General features: G+C 46.5%; 1 protein-coding gene across 8 annotated transcripts in view; it reads left to right on the top strand.

Annotated features, from left to right (window-relative positions):
• The window catches only part of GBF1 (golgi brefeldin A resistant guanine nucleotide exchange factor 1), a 217,082-nt gene that overhangs the window by 65,010 nt on the left and 132,873 nt on the right, over positions 1–19,199 (top strand). For all 8 annotated transcript variants that reach the window (XM_053307405.1, XM_053307404.1, XM_053307406.1 and 5 more), the window contains exon 4: positions 3,838–3,969. In XM_053307405.1, the coding sequence (XP_053163380.1) occupies positions 3,838–3,969 (132 nt within the window). The remainder of the gene's footprint in view (positions 1–3,837; positions 3,970–19,199) is intronic.

The raw sequence follows: 19,199 nt of genomic DNA, 5'->3' as shown, positions 1-19,199 counted from the left end.
CACAGAGCTGAGCTGTCTCACAAACAGACCAAATCACAACTCAAGGTAGGCAGGCACTCAGGTTCTGCCTTTGTCAGTCTGAGATCCAGCAAAACCAGATAGTTAACAGCAAGCATGCAACAGCACAGAATGCATATTATACTTACTCCATTCTGAGAAAACCACAAAATCAAACCTTTCTTCCATCCTGCCTGCCATAGAGACAGGAGAACAGAGCCGTCATGGTCTGATGGACCAATGGTCTGACAAGAAACAAAGCTTATATTCTTATATGAGAAAAAGTAATCTCTCTTCTTCTCCCGCGTACATCCCTGCCTGTGTCTGGATAACACCATGGCCTCAGATTGATCCTGGGTTCTGGCTGACAGCCTGACACATGGGTTGGGGCACCAGTCCATCTCATCATCGGCCATGGTGGTGGTGTGCATGCATGTCTGTGTGTGTCAGCAGCACACAACTTGGTTTAGAGTTTGCCAGGATGGGGCAAGTTGCCAGTGGTGTTGCAGTGGGTGGGTGTGACCCTGAGTCACTCAGCCTCCATGGCCAGCTCGGGATAGCCCAGCAGGAGGAGACTAGCCTTCAAGAAGACCAGCTGCTCCACCATGTCAGTATCCATGCACACAGCAGCCTCGACACTGCCTCCTAGCATGCCTGGTACAGGGAGGGCACTATCCACCTGTGGAAGGTGTTGCATGAGGAGATGTAGCTGGGGCAAGCAATTGGAGCAGCTGGATTAACCCAATGTTCACCACCACATGGAATGGCTGGTTGTCCAAGTGATCATCTCCCCAGTGGCCTGGGTGATGAGACGAGGCTCTGGGTGACCAGACCGCTTGCCCACTGACTGCACCCAACCACACAGGCAATTTCCTTTGCATATGGGCTTCCGGGTGATGCCATTGCAGGTGCTGCAACATCCCTGACGTCGTAAGACTCTTAAGGTCCTTGTTCCTGCTGACCTGTACCCCACAGTGGATGAAGGAAGCATGGTATGGGAGCACTGTGGCAGAGCATAAATTGCTCCCACACCAGGCTGGGACCATATCAGTGGTGGTACTGGGGCTTCTAGTTCATTCTGGGGGCTGCCACCACCAACACCCTCTGTGCAGGGCTGAGAAGGTTCAGGAAGTGGCAGTAGTTCCTGCTCCTCCTCTTTTTCAGCCTGGGGGTTTGGGGTTGCACTGCCAGTAGGAACTGGGGAGGGTGGAGAGAGTGATCTGGCTGGGCTAGCAGGTAGGCAACAGTCAGTCAGGCACCCACCCAGCCAAACAAAAGAAAAATCAAAACAGCCCCCTCTCCAAGTGGTGTTGTTGGGGGCAGAGAGAGCCTGGTAGGCTGGACACCAGTCAGAATGCACTAGCCTACACAAGCTAAAAATGAATCTACCAGGCACACAGACAGCAGCAGAAAAGGTGCAGCATGGCTAAAGCAAAGGGGAGAGGGGGAAAAAGCACAGCACTCCAGTTACATTGGAGGCTACAAGTAAGAAGAATTAAAAAATGTGCCGGGGGGGGGGGAGTTCAAAGCAGCACCCAGTTAAAGCCACTGGGGCTACTGGTACAATTTAAAAGAAAGAAAAAATAAAAGCAGTTGGCACTGCAAATTAACAGGAGAGAAAAAAGAGAGATTCAGGCACTCTGTGTGTCTGTCGCTCTCTCTCCCTCCACTTACTGGACCAGGCCGGCCGGCTGGCCCAGACTGCCACCACCAGTTTCTGCTCTCAGTGCTGCTGCTGCTGCTGCTGCTGCTGCTGCTGCTGCTGCTGCTGCTGCTGCTCTCTCTCTCTCTCTCTCTCCCTCCTCCTCCCTCCCTCCACAAATAGCTCTTTGCCTCTAAGCAGCCCCTTAAATACATTTTGAAAATCCGTCCTCTGGGCTCCCCCCTCTCTGCTCCCCCCAAGCCAATGGAGGCACAGTTGCCCATGAAAACACTTGATTTGAATGATAACAAGCCAATGAGAGCCAGTGCCAGAAAACCAATCAGCAAGGGAAAAACAGCCCTCCAAAATGGCACTCACCACTAGAGTCACTTGAATCAATTCAAGCTTGAATGGGGGCTGATTCAGTTCAAACTCAAATCAGGCCCTTTATTCAAAGGGTGATTCAGTTCGAGTTTGAATCACTCTGATTCGACTCGAATCAATTTGCACATCTCTACTGGTTACTGGCAACTCATGACTGTACTGGTGACCAAATGTACTCGTCCCTATTTTATAGTGATTAAAGAGGTGGGAAGCCTTTCTCACTCTTCCAAAGATAGACAGCTCTGGAATCCAATGGAAAGAGCCAGCACGTCTCTGATTGGCTGGTCTTAAGCTAATCCAGGGTTGAGCGTTTCCCCTCCAAACTAGAGGTTACTCCTCCTTAATGGGTCTGAATGTACATCCTATGTCTGTATCTGTTCCACCCTCCCCTTCATGCTTGTGCTGTGTTAATACACAGATTAGGGATTTGTGTCTCAGTGCAGCATTTATTTTATTTTAAGAGTTATACAAATACATAATAATAGTAGCCAGTGGTACACCATGGGTTCTCCAGATATGAGTCTCCAATGGACATATATCACTCTTCCTTCAGTAGAGGAACTGCTTTCTGTGATCTTGTGTTAAGGTGCTGGTTTTGACTCCTAAAGTCCTAAATAGTTTGGCACTGGAATACTTAAGTGGTCTTTTTCCTCCATATGACCTGAATTCTCTGTAGCAGCACCTGGCTTGTGGAACTCTCTGCCCTAGGAGATTCAGCTGGCACCCTCCTTCTTGTCCTTCCACTTCCTTTGGAAGGCTTTTTTTTTTTGGTCCGGACAAGTGTTTATTTCAATTAATTAATTAATTTCTATACCACCCTTCCAAAATGGCTCAGGGCGGTTTACTATAAGCTAGCTGGTTCTGTTTGTTGAATTGTGCTTATGTCATTTCCATCAGGCATGGATGTGTCTGTCAGCACTGGAAACTATCAAGTCCAGGTTGCCAAGCCAAGGGTCAGTAATCTGTGGTCAGTCCTTGGGGACAAGCAAGGTCAAGGTCACATGAGCAAGGGTCCAGTTCCAGAAGGCAATCCAGGCAAGAGGCGTGGTCAACATGCAAAGGTTCAGAGGCCAAGGACAATACACAAGAGCAGGCAGGCAAAAGCAAGGTCAGGCAGTGCAAGGAATGGAAACCAGGTGTTCAAGAACAGGGCATAGGTATCAGGCTGAGTGCTTCCACAATGATGTTGCTTCAGCAGCTACTGAGCCCAAACTGAGGTCTTATATATTCCTATCTCATGACAGTCTTCTCCCCTTGCTTCCTAAGAGTGTAGCCAATTAAAGGGGTTGTGACTCTCCCCCCCCCCGCCGCTCAGGCATAAACTCCTGTAGCAAGGAGGCGATGCATTTCTCACAGGTTTAGGGGCCAAAGAGTCTTCTGCGTCTCAAGAATGAAAGAAGAGACATGTCCTTGGGGTGTAATGGTAGTGGTGGCTCCTCAGGGACTGATGTCTCTTCAGATGCTCCCTCCTGTGAGTCCCCTTCATCCTGGCTTGGCACATATGGCTTGAAGTGTTGGCCCCTGATTGGCCCCTTGGGATACAGGTGTGATGGTCTTTCGGGGACTGTAGTCCATTCAGGTGCCTCGTCCTCAGAGCTATCATTGATGGTCTGGTGAGTAGGTGTGGTGGCAGGGACGGGACAATGGCAATTTATCTGACATTTCATGTTTTTTGTTTTTTTTTTTTTGTTTTTAAAATTGTGCTTTATTTAAATTTTTGTAAATGTTAACTACCTTTGACTTTTCCTGAAATCAAAAGGTGAAACAGAAATAATCTTAGCTTTCTCGTGATGTTTTTTTGTCTTTTGCTGCAGAGCTTTCAGCAATTGAACCTATTGTGTTTCTTCGACCATTTCTGGAAGTTATCCGTTCTGAAGATACTACAGGACCTATCACTGGATTGGCCCTGACATCAGTGAATAAGTTCCTCTCATATGCACTAATAGGTATGGATCTGGAGCAACTAGATTCTGCTTGATCTTATATATGATGCTTGGAAGATTACATCCAAACTGAAGTAATCATGCTGTGGATGGATATATACATATATACATATACATATACATGGTTGAATGGGGATTTGAACTCTAGTATAGCAGAAACCTTCCTTGGAAGTAGCACGTTTCATCTGCTACTTTCTAGCAAAAGGTTATAAGAGTTCTCAATTCATTTGTGACTTCCAACTGTCATTTTAGAAGTGTCCTATCAAAGATGATCCAATAAGTCACAGCCTTTATATACTTTGGTATCTTGAGCCTTTGATTTCAAAATACAGTGGAATTGGCATTTGTCAAGTGTAGCAAATTTAGACTGAACTTCCTTTCGATTGGAAATAGGTTACTTGCATATTCGTGGGGAGGCCTAGAAAAACCTCCAAGTATCTTAATATAGAGAGTTCTTGAGTATGCAGAAATGACATGTCTATTCCTCCAGTATACAGATTGCTCACTTGAAGCCTGTATTGAGTTCCTAAGGATTTAGTAGCTCTCTTCTGAAGACATGGCAGTGATTCCACTGGGGAAAGTCACTTGGAGGCTACCCTGGCACCCCCCGCATAGCAATTGCATTTATACATAAAGGATTCTGAGTTTACATCTCCTTGTGTAGGGACTTTGGCTTTTTGATAGCAATAGGTTGGTTTTGTAACTCATTCCATTTTTATCCTTGGGCTAAGCTATTTGAAATGCACAGAAACCAATTTTGTATTGAGCCTTTATATTTCTGGAATGGAAGTGGCACGAGTAGAGGTAATTCTTAGGTTTTAGTTAGAAAGAAAGGCCCAGAGCCTTTCTGCCTCCTTCAGGAGGGGTATATATGTGATTGGCAGGCAGAGGTAGGATTACTCAGGACTATCTTATTTCATTTGAGAGTGTGTATGTCTAAAACAACACAAGGCTTTAGGATTGGGAATCAAGCATTTTGCATAAGAAGATTGATGCTCTCTTTGAAAGTCGCAGTTGAGATCAGCAGCGCAGATTATTATTATTATTATTATTTTACACAGTCAGACAGGTATTATTGACTGGTTTGTTTTATCCAGACATCGAGTCCTTCCCAAGGACCTGGGATGGCTGAATTTTATTGTCAGTGTTGTTGCTGTTATAGATATCGTCGCAGAATATAGGCTGTTCCCAGTAAAGCTGCTTTTTGTAATTGGCTGATGGTGATTTCTGTGGCCCCTATGGTGTTGAGGTGCTCTTCAAGGTCTTTTGGAACTGCACCCAGGGTGCCAATTACCACTGGGATTATTTTGGTCTTTTTCTGCCACAGCCTTTCAATTTCAATTTGTATATCTTTGTAATATATGATTTTTTTCTATTTCTTTTTCTTCTATTCTGCTATCCCCTGGTATTGCTATGTCGATTATTTTGACTTGTTTTTCTTTCTTCTCGACTACAGTTATATCTGGTGTATTGTGTGTCAGATGTTTGTCTGTTTGTAGTCGGAAGTCCCATAATATTTTTACATCATCATTTTCTTCAACTTTTTCAATTTGATGGTCCCACCAATTATTGGCTACTGGTAGCTTGTATTTTTTGCAGATGTTCCAGTGTATCATCCCTGTTACTTTGTCATCCCTTTGTTTGTAGTCAGTCTGTGCGATCTTCTTACAACAGCTGGTTAGGTGGTCCACGGTTTCATCTGCTTCTTTACAAAGGCGGCACTTGTTGTTTGTGGTTGATTTTTTGACTTTTGCTCTAATTTCATTTGTTCTTAGTGCCTGTTCTTGTGCAGCCAGTATTAAACCCTCTGTTTCTTTCTTCAAGTTGCCATTCTTAAGCCATTGCCAGGTCTTGGTGATGTCTGATTTTCCACTTATATTGTGCGAATATTGACCATGCAGTGGTTTCTTTTTCCATTTTTCTGCTCAGTTCTAGACTTGTTCTTTCTTGTAGGCCTGTTTTGTTTCATTGGTGTTGAATAGTTTTGCATTATTGACCATTTGAAGTGCCCAATAATGCGAAACTATTCATTATTATTATTTCTTGTTTACTACTACTACTACTACTATTATTATTATTATTATTACATTTATATTCCGCTCTTCCTCCAAGGAGCCCAGAGCGATGTACTACATACTTGAGTTTCTCTTCACAACAACCCTGTGAAGTAGGTTAGGCTGAGAGAGAAGTGACTGGCCCAGAGTAACCCCAGCAAGTATCATGGCTGAATGTTGATTTGAACTCAGGTCTCCCCGTCCTAGTCCAGCACTCTAACCATTACACCACGCTGGCTCTCATTCCCTCATGTTGATGGCAGTGAATTCTAAACAAGACTTATCTGGTTGAACAGATCAAGACTTATCACCTAGTTGAAGATTGAGAAGTTGATTGTCCACTCAGTCAACAAACAGACCTATTTTGGCTACATGAGCAGTCCCTTACTAAGCTTAAGTATGCGTAACTTCATTTGTGAATAATCCTTGACGTGATCCCAGTGTTTTCACACCATTGGGATACATGTCTGTGCAGGAGCCCGTTCGAGAAGATTCCAAAGCTTCACGCGGCGCTCCCGACTCTGCCCATGGTGCACATGTATCCGTCAAAGGGCAGGTGGAGTGCTGTTCTCCTTGGTTCCTTTCCCACTGCTGACTAGTACAGACGCCTCTGAAAGTTTTTCTGCTTTGGCTGTGGTTCACCACCTCAGCCATTTGGATACGTGAGAGAAAGTTTTTCTAAATATTTTTCTTGTGAGAGAATATCGTTGCTTTCTTTGTTGTCAGACAGTTTTCATGATAGAAATAAATAAAAATACATTTAAGAGGTGTGGGAAGTGTAACACTGCTTTCCCCTCTTCAGATCAGTGCTCCTTGTGTCTTCTCTATCTAGGAGAAGAACATAACATGGAGAATGGTAAGATCTGTCAAGAGTTTTCCAAACAAACTCATAAAATTAAATTTTTAAGGCTCAAGGACATCCTTTATAATATGGCACTTAAACCTCAATTGTTGATGTCAAGCTCATCCGCTGCACCGGTGTTGAAATGAACCACTCTTTTGACATTGAAGGCACCAACTCAATCTGTGAAGTCCTCCAAGGATATGATGAATTTGACGCCTACACCTGCTCAGGATACACCGAGCCCCAGATCGAGTTGTCCGACTCCGATGCCGATGCTGAAGGAGAAAGTGCCGAAGCCTTCTTTCCCGACTTCCCCGAAGTGAAACCGAAAGGCTAAATTTGATCTGAAATAGCATGCTGATTCTTCATCTACCACTTCGACGTCTACCGCCCCCAAGAAAACAAAGTTGGACTTGACATCAAAGCCCTCAACATTGGAAAGATCCTCAACATTGAAACAGTTGGCACTGGGGAAATCTTTGAAATCCAGTCACCCCAAACCCATGCTGTTGACATGGATGCCTTCGCAACCCAAGGAAGTACCGATATCGAGCAAGTGTATATGGGGAACGCATTATCATTTTCAGTACCGATATTTATGATACTGAAGCTGGAAATAGTACCTATAAAAGAACCAGGTCATGAGGGGATGCTGACCCTTGATTCCCTAACGACCAGCCTCTCGCTTTCGGTAATGACTGAAGTCCCTCCATGTAATATCTTGGCTCTGCCTTCAAGAGTGAATGTGGCCATGTCTCAGGGTGTTTATCCATTTTCTCCATCACGTTCCAGTATCATTGACCTCAATGATACCGATGATGTTTTTGAAGTCCTGAGGACCCTGTCTCCCGCCACCCGCATCACACATAGCCGTATGATGGAAGATGAGAGACATAATTTGATAAAATGGAAAACTGAGAAGCTCTGAAGTGCGCACTCTTATACTCCTATGCACTCTACTTCATCCCAATGGCACCACTGGTCACTACACTCAACCTCTACATGTAATGCGTTATGCTGACCCCATAAGGGATGAGGGCATCTTTTTACGCCCTGAAGAATTCCATTGTTCCAGGAAGGTGACACATATAGTCACCTCGGGCTCTACATAGCCTTAACTCAGGCTATGATGTCGACACAGATTGACCCAGAGTCGCCTCTTGCACCGACCACTCCGTCGGATCCACCAGTACTTCCACCTGTACAGCCTATTTTGCTTTTTGAACAAAGCCTGGTTTCGATACCCCTGAAAATGCACAGCGACGTCCCCCAGTGAATTGTCCCTTATTCCTGAGGACCCTGCACCAGATTCAGACACTGACTCTCAAACAATTGAGGCCACGTCAGAACCATCCCTGAATGATGAGGTGTTCAAAAAGGCCTCTGATTCACCTAAGGAAGAACATAAGAACTATTACATTTTGATGTCTGACATGGTCAAGACCTTGGGCCCTTGCCTCAAACAGGTCACTGAGAATGTTGAGGACCTCATGTATAAGTTTTTTGCAAACTGCAAAAACTTCCCAACCCACCACCTTGCCTAAGCTGCTGGTACTTTTATAAGCTTCCACACAAGCCTGGAAGAACCCATCTTCTTCAGCCCCCACTTCAAGATGACTTAATCCGTATAAACTCCAGGAAGAGGGCCGCAAATACCTCTTTAAACACCTGCAGCCCAATTTGCTGGTGGTAAACTATTCCTCCTCATCTCGTTCTGGGAGGCAGCATACAGCCCTGATTGACAAGGCGGTCGTATGTTGGACTCCCTTGGGGGACGTTTCTATTCGACCAGCATACTTGCTATGCATATTACTAATGATACCGTGTGCATGTTGTGCTATCAGTACTCCTTATGGGAGGCACTCACTGAGACAAGGCCAGAGGACATGCAAGGTAAAGCCAAAGAGCTCCAGAATAGATCCACTGATATCACCAGACAGCACATTAGCACAGCCTGCCATCTGATGGACTGTGAGTCAAAGAATATGGCGGGTTCGATAGACTTGCATTGTCACGACTTGCTTCACACCGAAACTGATGACACCTTGAAAAGTTGAAAAAAATCAAAGTTGACTGCAAAGCCATTTGCAGTCTGGACTACTCAGACTGGCTATCAATCTAAGCCAAAGCCGTCCTATGCACCTAACACTGCCTATGGGAAATATCAGTCTCAGTACAAACCCACTGATGAGTGTGACTTCAAGAAGTCTTTGAGATCACCCACTAAACCTTACCAGCCTTGGGGGAAATCCAATTCTCAATGCCCCAAACAGGGCAAGGTCTCAAATCAGGGTCTCTGATAACTTGGACACTCCTGCACAAGTACCCATGATATCTCATCTGGACAATTGGAGACTCATAACTATGGACAAATGGATGCTTTCCATAGTCCAATTGGGCTATACCATACAATTTCATACCCTCCCCTGGTTCATGGATATATGATCCACCACTCCTACCCCCTCTCTACGTGTGGAAGTGGTGTCACTTTTGGAAAGAAATGCGATAGAACCAGTCCCACCAATCCTCCAGGGGGGCGGGATGGAGAAATCCATCCTGTCTTGGACCTCTGAGCACTCAGTGAACTTGTAAGTATAACCAAATTCCATGATCTCCATTGCATCCATGTATCAGCTCCTGGTGGGAGATTGATGGTTTGTCGTCATCGATTTAAAGGATGCTTACTTTCATATCCAGATCCGTCCAAAATACAGGAAGTACCTTCATCTTACGGTAGGCCCTTGAGTTTACCAATACAAAGTCCTACCCTTTGGGCTCTCCACTGCCCCAAGGGTGTTTACCAACATTGCCTTGGTCTGGACTTATACTTGTACTTGGATGACTTGCTTTTGACAGCCCAGTCCAACGACAAATTGGAGCAGGATTTAAAGACCCTTCTGCTCACACTCGAAGACTTAGGCATCTATGTGAACTACAGAAAGTCAAAGAGGACTCCTACAAAGCCCATCATATTTATAGGAGCCTTGTTGGATGTGACCAAACAGGTTTTCCTTCCAGAGGAATGGATGCGTAAGCTGCTGCATCATGTAAACGTGACCCTTTCAACCCCTACAAGGACTACACACCAGGTACAAATTTTACTGAGTGTTGTGGCCTCTTGTACCAGTACAGTCGCCCATGCGAAACTACACATGCACCTTCTACCAGTTTTTGAGATATTTCAGTCTCCTTTACAGCTCCCCAAAGCCGCTTATGCACATACCACAAGCCGTTCAAAACTCTCTACTGTTGTGGTCCTTATGGGAAAACCTGAACACCGGGATTCCCTTCCAACCATGTTTTCCACAGAAGATTGTGACTTCAGATGCTTAGAACAGCACTCAGAAGCAACTCCACATAAACTCCACAGAACTGTTGGGGTGTTTCCTGGGTTTGAAGGCCTTCAGGCTGATGTTACAGGGCAAAGTAGTCCAACGTGATGGACAACACGACGGCCATTGCGTATGTGGACAATTGGGGGTGCCATTTCACGCCCCCTATGTGGCCTAGCTTTGAAATTGTGTGAGTGGTGCATCCTACATGGGATTCAACCTGTTGCTATCCACATCAAAGGGATCGACAATGTGGAAGCTGATTCCACTGCATTGTTTGGACGCTCACGAATGGATCGTGTTCATGACCTACCTGTTTCCCATATTCTGCACATGGGGGGTTCCCGCAAGTGGACTTATTTGTGTCAGAGGATAATGCGAGATACAATATGTTCTGTTCAAGGGCAGCCATAGGTGCCAACTCCTTGGGGGATGCTTTCCTCGTTACGAGGAATTAGACCCTATATCACCTATTTTCACCCCTTCTTTTTGATTCTGCTTGTCCTCAACAGGATCATCCATCAGGGGACAGATTGCATTCTGATCACCCCGGATTGGCCACGTCAACCGTGGCATCCTACCATGTTGAGACCTTCCAGGGGCTGATCCCAACCCCTACTGGCTGTTCCGAACCTGCTATTGATGCATAACGGGCAAGTGTTATACCCCCAAGTCAACATGCTAAAACTCACCACGTGGAGAACCAAGCCGCTGAGCCCAGCGACGACTGTTAGAGGAGATCCTCTTTAATGAAAAGAAACCCTTTACAAGGAAAACCTACACGGCAAAGTGGAAGAGCTTCACGCTTTATGCAGAAGTGCACTCCTCGCTTAGAAGAGCTACCATATTGCAAGTATTGATATATCTGTCTAGCCTGAAATTGGCTGGTCTCTCTAATTCATCTATTAAGATCTATCTTGCCGCTATCTCCAGTTGTCATATGGGCATGGATGCCTCTACTGTGTTTCCCCACCCCTTTCCAAAAAAAAAATTCTCAAGGGTCTGGAGAACATGTATCCACATGTGCAGGACCCAACACTGCAGTGGTCTCTCTCTGGTCCTAACAGGTCTCATGAATAGTCCGTTCAAACCTATTGCTTCTGTTCCTCTCCAATTTCTTTTTATTGAAATGGCTTTTCTCATAGCCATCACCTTGGCCAGAAGGTGGGGATATTGTGTGCTCTTAGATCTTTTTTTGTCTTTGTTGCTCTTAGGTCTTCTCCTTCGCTCTTTGCTCTTAGGTCTTCTCCCTCTCCCTCTCCCTCTTCTTCTTTGCCGCTCTTAGGTCTTTTTCTTCTTCGTCGTCCTTCTTCTTTGCTCTTAGGTCTTATTCTTCGCCGTCCTTCTTCTTCGCCGTCCTTCTTCTTCGCCGTCCTTCTTCTTCGCCGTCCTTCTTCTTCGCCGTCCTTCTTCTTCGCCGTCCTTCTTCTTCGCCGTCCTTCTTCTTCGCCGTCCTTCTTCTTCGCCGTCCTTCTTAATGATAATGATAATGATAATTCGATTTCTATACCACCCTTCCAAAAATGGCTCAGGGTGGTTTACACAGAGAAATAATAAATAAATAAGATGGATCCCGGTCCCCAAAGCGCTCACAAGAAACATAAGACAGACACCAGCAACAGACACTGGAGGTACTGTGCTGGGGGTGGATAGGGCCAGTTACTCTCCCCCTGCTAAATAAAGATAATCACCACATTAAAAGGTGCCTCTTTGCCAAGTTAGCAGGGGCTCACAAAGACAAAGTAGTCATGCATATAGACCTGTCCTTTATTCCTAAAATAAACACCAGTTTTCACATCAGTCAAGATGTAATCCTACCAGCATTCTTTTGTGACCCGCAGTCCAATTTAGAGCTATCACTCCACATGCTGGATGTTCGCAGAGCACCGGCCTTGTATCTTGACAGAACCCGTCTCTTCTGTAAGGATAACAAACTCTTCATGCCCTACAGAAAGGACTAAAAGGCATCAGGATCACTCACCAACACTTCTCCCACTGGATTGTTCAAACTATAGTGGAGGCCTATAAGTCTCAAGGCAAGGACCTGTCCAAGGGTGTTTGGGCTCATTCTACTAGAGGTAGTAGCTTCCTCAGCTGCCAAACTATCGAGCGTCTCCATGACTGAGATCCAGTCGGCTGCCACATGGTCTTCGGACCACCCCTTTTTAAGCACTACATGCTGGACCTTCGGTCCTCCAAGGATGTGCGTTTCAGGGGTGTGTGTGTGTCTTGAAGCAAGTTCTATTCCAACAGCGCACGAGGTAAGTCCAAGAAATCCTCCATCTGTAGGAGTTTGCTAATTGCCCAATGGTGTTAATACACTGGGATCATGTCAAGGATAAACAGGTTGCTTACCTGTTACAGATGATCCTTGGGTGATCCTAGGTATTCACACATCCCACCCTACCGCCCCTCTTTCTTAGAGGTTGTGCTCTGAGCAACATCTGTTTTTTACTTACCTGTTCCCTCACTTACCTCACTCTGCCCACCCTTTGACGGACACATATGCTCTGTGGGCAGAGTCGGGAGCACTGTGTGAAGCTTTGGAATCTTCCTGAACGGACTCTTGCGCAGGCGCGTATCCCATTGGTATGAATACCTAGGATCACTCAAGGATCGTCTGTTACTGGTAAGCAACCTGTTTTTCTTTCTCTTCCTCTGTTTCCCCCACTGCCAAAATAACATTGTACGCTCCTTAGGACATAGACCTGTCTTTTGTTTGTTCATATGTAAAGTACCATGGCACTATAAGAAGAAATAGTAATTCTGTTCAGCAGCATAAGAATAGGCCTGAATCAGGTTTGCACTGTCCTTGAGTGAACTGAGATGAAGGCAGAGCTTCCCAGGATGCCTTCTTCCTTCTACCTTCTTAGCCAATTTTGTTTCTTTATGTGCTTCAGTTTGTCTTGATTATCTCTGCTTTCTAAGCTTAAGGTCTCTAGTCTGCAAACTAGTTCAAATTTTGCAACCAAACTGCATTTTGGGAAATGCTCTACATTTTACAAATTTTGATTTAAAATAATATATGATTTGCTTTGTCAGGAACCAGTTGAAGGAGGATGTTAGTCTGTGATATGTATGTAAGGAGGACCTCCTTTATTTTCTATCAAGATGTTTTCAAATGTACTGTTTGGGATGTTTTGGGATTTATCTTATCTTGTTTGATGCCTTATTTGTAGCTACTATTACTACAAATATTTATATAGTGCTTCTCAACAAAAGTTCTCAAAACCGTTTACACCATTCTGGTTGGTATTTTACCTTCCATTTGTCATAACATAGGAACTGAGCACAGTCCTTTTGAACAGTATTGAAAACTGAGTACAATTAAATAATAAAGTTTGAATAGACTATTCTGTTCACTTTGAATAGACTAATATAAAGTGGTATTTCAAAGGCTGGCTTATTGTATTATGAACTTTGATATACATTGTAGGAAGTAGTTGTAAAGAATAGGTAGTACTCAGACTAACAAAAAAGTTCATACAATGGTTTAATGTTGGAAAAACCTTCATGGGTGACAGTTCACTCTCTGATCCTGGGTTGGTACTGGAGAAACACAATAAAATCTGTCCCCTTATTCCAAGACTGTTATGTTTACTTGAGAATCTTTGATGAGCGATTCTGTCAAAAGTTTTTGTCAGTTGGATCACCTCAAAACATGCTGGTTGACACGCTTTAAAAAACAAAACAAAACTCTAAAAGGTTAGTGAGGCATGAGAATTAGCCATGCTAATTCTCCTTCAGCAAGGTCAGTTCATTGATATGTTTAATAATTTGATTTTTAATTATATTTGTTCTTTGTGGTCTCTGTGCATCACACTTGGGTTATGTGCCTGTGCAGAGCCAAGTTCTGGAACCTTCCAAAGCTTCACCAAATAAGGAAAAAAAGAGCGGGAGGACCCAGTCCCACTGTAGGATAATCCCCACTCTACCTCAGTTTTTCGTCAACTGCCGCTAGAGCAAGATCTTAGAACTTTCCTCTGCCTTCACCTAATAAATGCAGTGAACGTATCTCATACCTCTTCTATTTTTCTTTTACTCAATTTATTCTATCTTTCCCCTCTGATATATACTTCTGAACCATCCATTTTGCGTTTTGATTTCTTGCGGTTTACCACCACCTCGGTGGGCCCACTGGACATCTTCTCTTATGACTGTAGTGCCTAAAACTACTTTCAAGCGCTGTGTTGACTGTGCGGCGAAGATCTCCACCTCGGACGGCCACACTAAGTGCTTTCCTTGCTTTGGGGAAACCCATAGGGTGGATACCTGCTCTATCTGCAGGGGGTTCACTAAACAGTCCCGTCGCAACAGAGTGTCCCGCCTAGGAGCCCTTATGTGGGAGCGAGCGCTTCAAGCGAGTTCAGCGGCAGCGGGAGGTACTCCATGGACTGGGTGCCAGATTATGTCAGACAGGGTGGTGTCCGTGGCATCTCTCCCCCTGGAGCCCGTTTTGGAGCAGGTGCCACAAACCGCTATAGAGGTCACCACCCTAGCACAAATGGTTCCGCCTCCGCTACAGCTGCTGCTGCTGGGTTTACCACCACCTCTGCCGGACTTACTATCCGTTACTGTGCAGAGCAAGGCTATGCGAGTTGCGGCGTCAGGGTTGGCCTTGGGACCGGATCAAGTGGCGGCCGCTCCAGTGGGCACCCTGCCTAGCCTGCCTACAACACAATCTTCTTGCTTGGCCCTGCCTTCGGTCCTGAAGAAGCAGATCTCTGCACCAAAAGACTGGAAGATAGCCAACACTTCCATACCAGTTGCAGTGGTGTCGAGTGGTTTGGTCATGAGTGCAGGTCCCGAACCTCGGGAGCGAGAAACTAAAATGCCCACCCCCCCCACTGACATTGGTAGTAGAGGGGGCTCTATGGAGAAGTGGGCTGATGAACCTCCCAAGAAATGTAAAAGGAAGGAGAAGTACGTGCCACGCTCCCCATCTCCCAGCCCGATATATTTGTCGCCTCTCCGCTCGCAATATGGGGTCTCCTCGGAATCTGAAGCCCCTCTTGAACCCCAACCAGAGCCCGATTCTTCGTTGGAGGAGCATGTAGCTCCTTATTCGCCTGAACCCTCTACTGCTTCCTTGGAGGAGTCGCCCCACAAACCTTGGGGCCGAGGAAGGTGCTATCGCTTGCCTTATGATCCCATGCTGTCCAGGTGGAATTATGACCCACATTTTGAGAGGGACAGACACCTACCGCATTGGATGATGGGTTATTATGCGGATATAGAGTCTATGAGCTATTACAGCCATCTGCCCACCTTCCATCCCTTAAAAGGGAATATGAGAGACTATCCAGCTCACAAGGGGCGTGGGAGGAGGCAGAGATAGCGCTCCCGTTCGATTTTGGGATCCGGATTGTCGCCTAGCCACAACAGACAAGAAAAAGCGAAAGAGGAGGAGACAGGTGACACCTCCCACTTTGCCAGTCCCCAATACTCCGGGGCAGTTCCCTCCAGTACCCACAGCCATGAGGAGTGCCTCCCTGGTGCCACTGGTTGTGTCTACAGGAGACACACACCCTCTTCTACCATTAGCTACACCAGGGGTAGCGGTACAGATGCTGGCGGATGAGATGGACCTGCAACCACCGGGTACCCCAGATGTGGATGCAGTGGACACTGAGATGGAAATTCTAGGAGCTGAACAACCAGAGGGCTCTTCCTCAGCAGAGATGAAATGCTATACAGAACAGCTGCTCTGCATGGCTAGCTCTCTCAGTCTGGATATTTCTGAGCAGGGCACACCAGCTCCAGATTCCATCTTTGAGCTGATCCAACCTCAGATATCAGGAGTGGTGGCTCTCCCTTTAATTCCGACTATTGCCCAGATTATCAAGGCAGCATAGGAGAAGCCTACCTCAGTTCCCCCCCCCCACCTCTAAGCGCCTGGAGGGCATGTAGAGAGTAAAGCAGCAAGAAGCACAATATCTCACCAGACATCTGACTCCAAATCCTGTAGTGGTGGAGTTGGCCCAAACTAAATTCAAACAATGTCTTTTGACAGCCCCTTCAGACAGGGAGGGCAAGAAACTGGATGCTGTGAGGAAACACCTTTATTCTACATCCAGTTGGTTGCTTAAAGTGGCGAATCATCATCAGGCCTATTGGGCTAGATATCAGCATTTCTTTTTAGAGAAGCTTGCCCCATTTCTTGGCCAACTCCAGAAAGACCAGAGAAAGGCTGCCACTACCCTTCTCCAGGATGGCTCCAGGGTAGCGAAGCAACAGCTGCATTCTGCTCGCCACTGTGCAGATGGGGGATCCAGAACAATGGCGGTGGCTGTCTCCTATATCACTTTCGCAGGAGGCCTGATCCCATATAGAAGACCTGCCTTTTGACGGGGAGTCTCTTTTCAGGCAGCAGATGGATGACACACTAGAGCGTGTGCAAAAATTCAGATCCACAGCACGATCTATGGGCATGTCCTACTCTTCCTCGTCAGTCTCAACTAGGCAACGGCCATGGCAATGCTGAGGCCAGTATAGGCCCCAGCCTACCAGTCTGGCTACCAGTCCAATGACTCCTTTTGTCACAACAAGAAGAAGTATCAGCCTCAGGGACACAGTGTTACGTTTTTGCCACTGGAAATGTCACAGGGCCAGGTCAGTGCAGAGACTCCTTGACCACATGGCGTCGTCCACAGCAGTGCTGCCTCTAGCCCATTTCCATATGTGTCCTTTGCAGATGTGGTTTTTGGACAATTTCAATCCCCATTTCCATCATTGGGACAAGCGTCTTTGGCCTCCATGGAACGTAACTGCATCGGTATTGTGGTGGACAAGGTTGACTCACTTGATGGAAGGTGTGCCCTTTCAGCGATGTTCTCCAAGACTGTCGATAACGACCCACGCCTCCACCTCGGGCTGGGGTGTTCACATCAAGGATCTCACTGTGGTTGACCAGTGGCCCCACCACCTCAAGGACAGGCATATCAATTATCTGGAAATAATTGCAATTTTCCTGGTGCTGAAGACTCTTTGCCGTTGGATCAAGGGACAGTCGGTGCTCATCCTAACCGACAACACAATTGCCTGCTCATACCTGAACCGTCAGGGAGGGACGGTTTCCCCCAATCTGCTGTTTCTAGTGCTGGAGGTATGGGCCTAGTGCACACATTGGAAGGTTTGGCCAACAGCTGCGCACATAGAAGGCGTTACGAACACTCTGGCAGACATACTCAGCCGCCAGACGATCAGCACACACGAGTGGTCCCTGGAGGGGAGCATACTGATGGAGGTGTTCCATATGGGGAACACCATATCTGGATTTGCTCGACTCGGAGGCTAACAAGAAGTGCGTACGGTATTGCATCAGTGGTGGCATAGGCCGGTGATCCTTGGGTGACTCCTTCCTCCGCCACTGGGGGCGAGAGTTCATATATGCTTTTCCTCTGTTTCCCTTAATCCTGAGGGTTCTCAAGAAGCTGAGAAGGGACAAGGTGAGGGCGATTCTGGTGGCCCCATGGTGACCGAGGTAGCCTTGGTTTACCATCCTCCTGCAGTTAACCAATCACACCTTTCTGTGACTGCCACTGAGCCCCTGGCTGCTGCTGCTGGATGAGAGCCGCAGAGTACATCCAGACTTGGAATCCCTGCATTTGATGGTGTGGAAGGTCTGACATCCCTGTTCTTCTCAGACCTGTTCTAGAAGGTGCTGGAAGCAGCGAGGAAACCATCTACCCACCAATGCTATGTGGTGAAGTGGCAGAAATTCTTCCTGTATGCATTGAGGTCTGGTTTTGCTCCTGACCAGGTCCTAGTCCAGACTATTTGGGAATACCTCCTGGCTCGAAGGGAGTCTGGACAAGCACAGGCATCAGTCAGAGTGCATTTAGCTGCCATTGCGGTGTACCATAGTTATTCGGGTGGTTAAGAAATTTTTGAAGGGGTTGCTCAATTTGTTCCCAGCATCCCTGTGTGTGTCGCCTTCATGGGACCTTCAATTAGTTCTCTCAAAGTTAATGGCACCCCCCTTTGAACTGCTTGCAACGCGTAGCCTGAAGCTGCTGTCATTGAAAACTGTGTTCTTGGTAGCCATCTTCTCGGCTAGGAGGGTAACTTCGAACACTGCGACTCTCCTTACCTGATCTTCCATAAGGATAGGGTTGTATTGTAGGCAGACCCTATGTTCCTGCTGAAGGTGGTGTCCTAATTTCATTTGATGCAGCAACTGAGATTGCCAGTGTTCTTCCCCAGTCCATGATCCCATCTGAGAGGGAACTCTACCATTCCTTGGATGTTCAGAGGGCATTGGCCTTTTATGTGGATCAGACAAAGGTTTTCAGGAAGTCTGAGAAGCTCTTTGTTAGCTTCGTGGGTCCCTCCAAGGGCATGCCCATCCCGACGCAAAGGGTCTCGTCCTGGATGTCTGAAACAATTCACTTGTCATATTAACTGGCAAAGAAACAATTGCTGGGCCTTATTCGAGCCCATTTCGCAAGGGCTGTGGCATCCTCTGAGGCCTTCTGGAGGGGGACTCCATTGGATGAAATCTGCAGGGCTGCCACCTGGGCTGACCCATCTATCTTCATATGGCACTATGCCTTGGATGTCTGGTCCAAGGATCAAGCAATGTTTGTGATGTTGGTACTTTGCTCAGTCTCTCAATAGGCTGCTCCCGCCAACCAGGTAAGCTCAGCTTGCTATGATCCCAAGTGGGATGCACAGAGACCACAAAGGAGGAGGACAGGTTTCCTACCTGTAACTGTAGTTCTTCGAGTGGTCTTCTGTGCATTCACACTCCTACCCTGTCTCCCCACAGCAGCCGAGCATGAAAGCTAGACGTCAGTCTCCGTAACTGAGGTAGAGTGGGGATTATCCTACAGGGGGACTGGATCTTCTCACTCGTTTTTCCTTTTTTGGTGAAGCTTTGGAAGGTTCTGGAACTTGGCTCTGTGCAGGCGCATAACCCAAGTGTGAATGCATAGAAGACTACTCAAAGAACTACAGTTCCAGGTAGGAAACCTGTCCTTTCCATCAGTTTACCTGCAACAG

This window comes from Hemicordylus capensis, chromosome 3, assembly GCF_027244095.1.
Source record: "Hemicordylus capensis ecotype Gifberg chromosome 3, rHemCap1.1.pri, whole genome shotgun sequence".
NCBI lineage: Eukaryota > Metazoa > Chordata > Lepidosauria > Squamata > Cordylidae > Hemicordylus > Hemicordylus capensis.
Note: the sequence above shows the minus strand (reverse complement) of the source record. Positions and strands in the feature narration are given on the sequence as shown.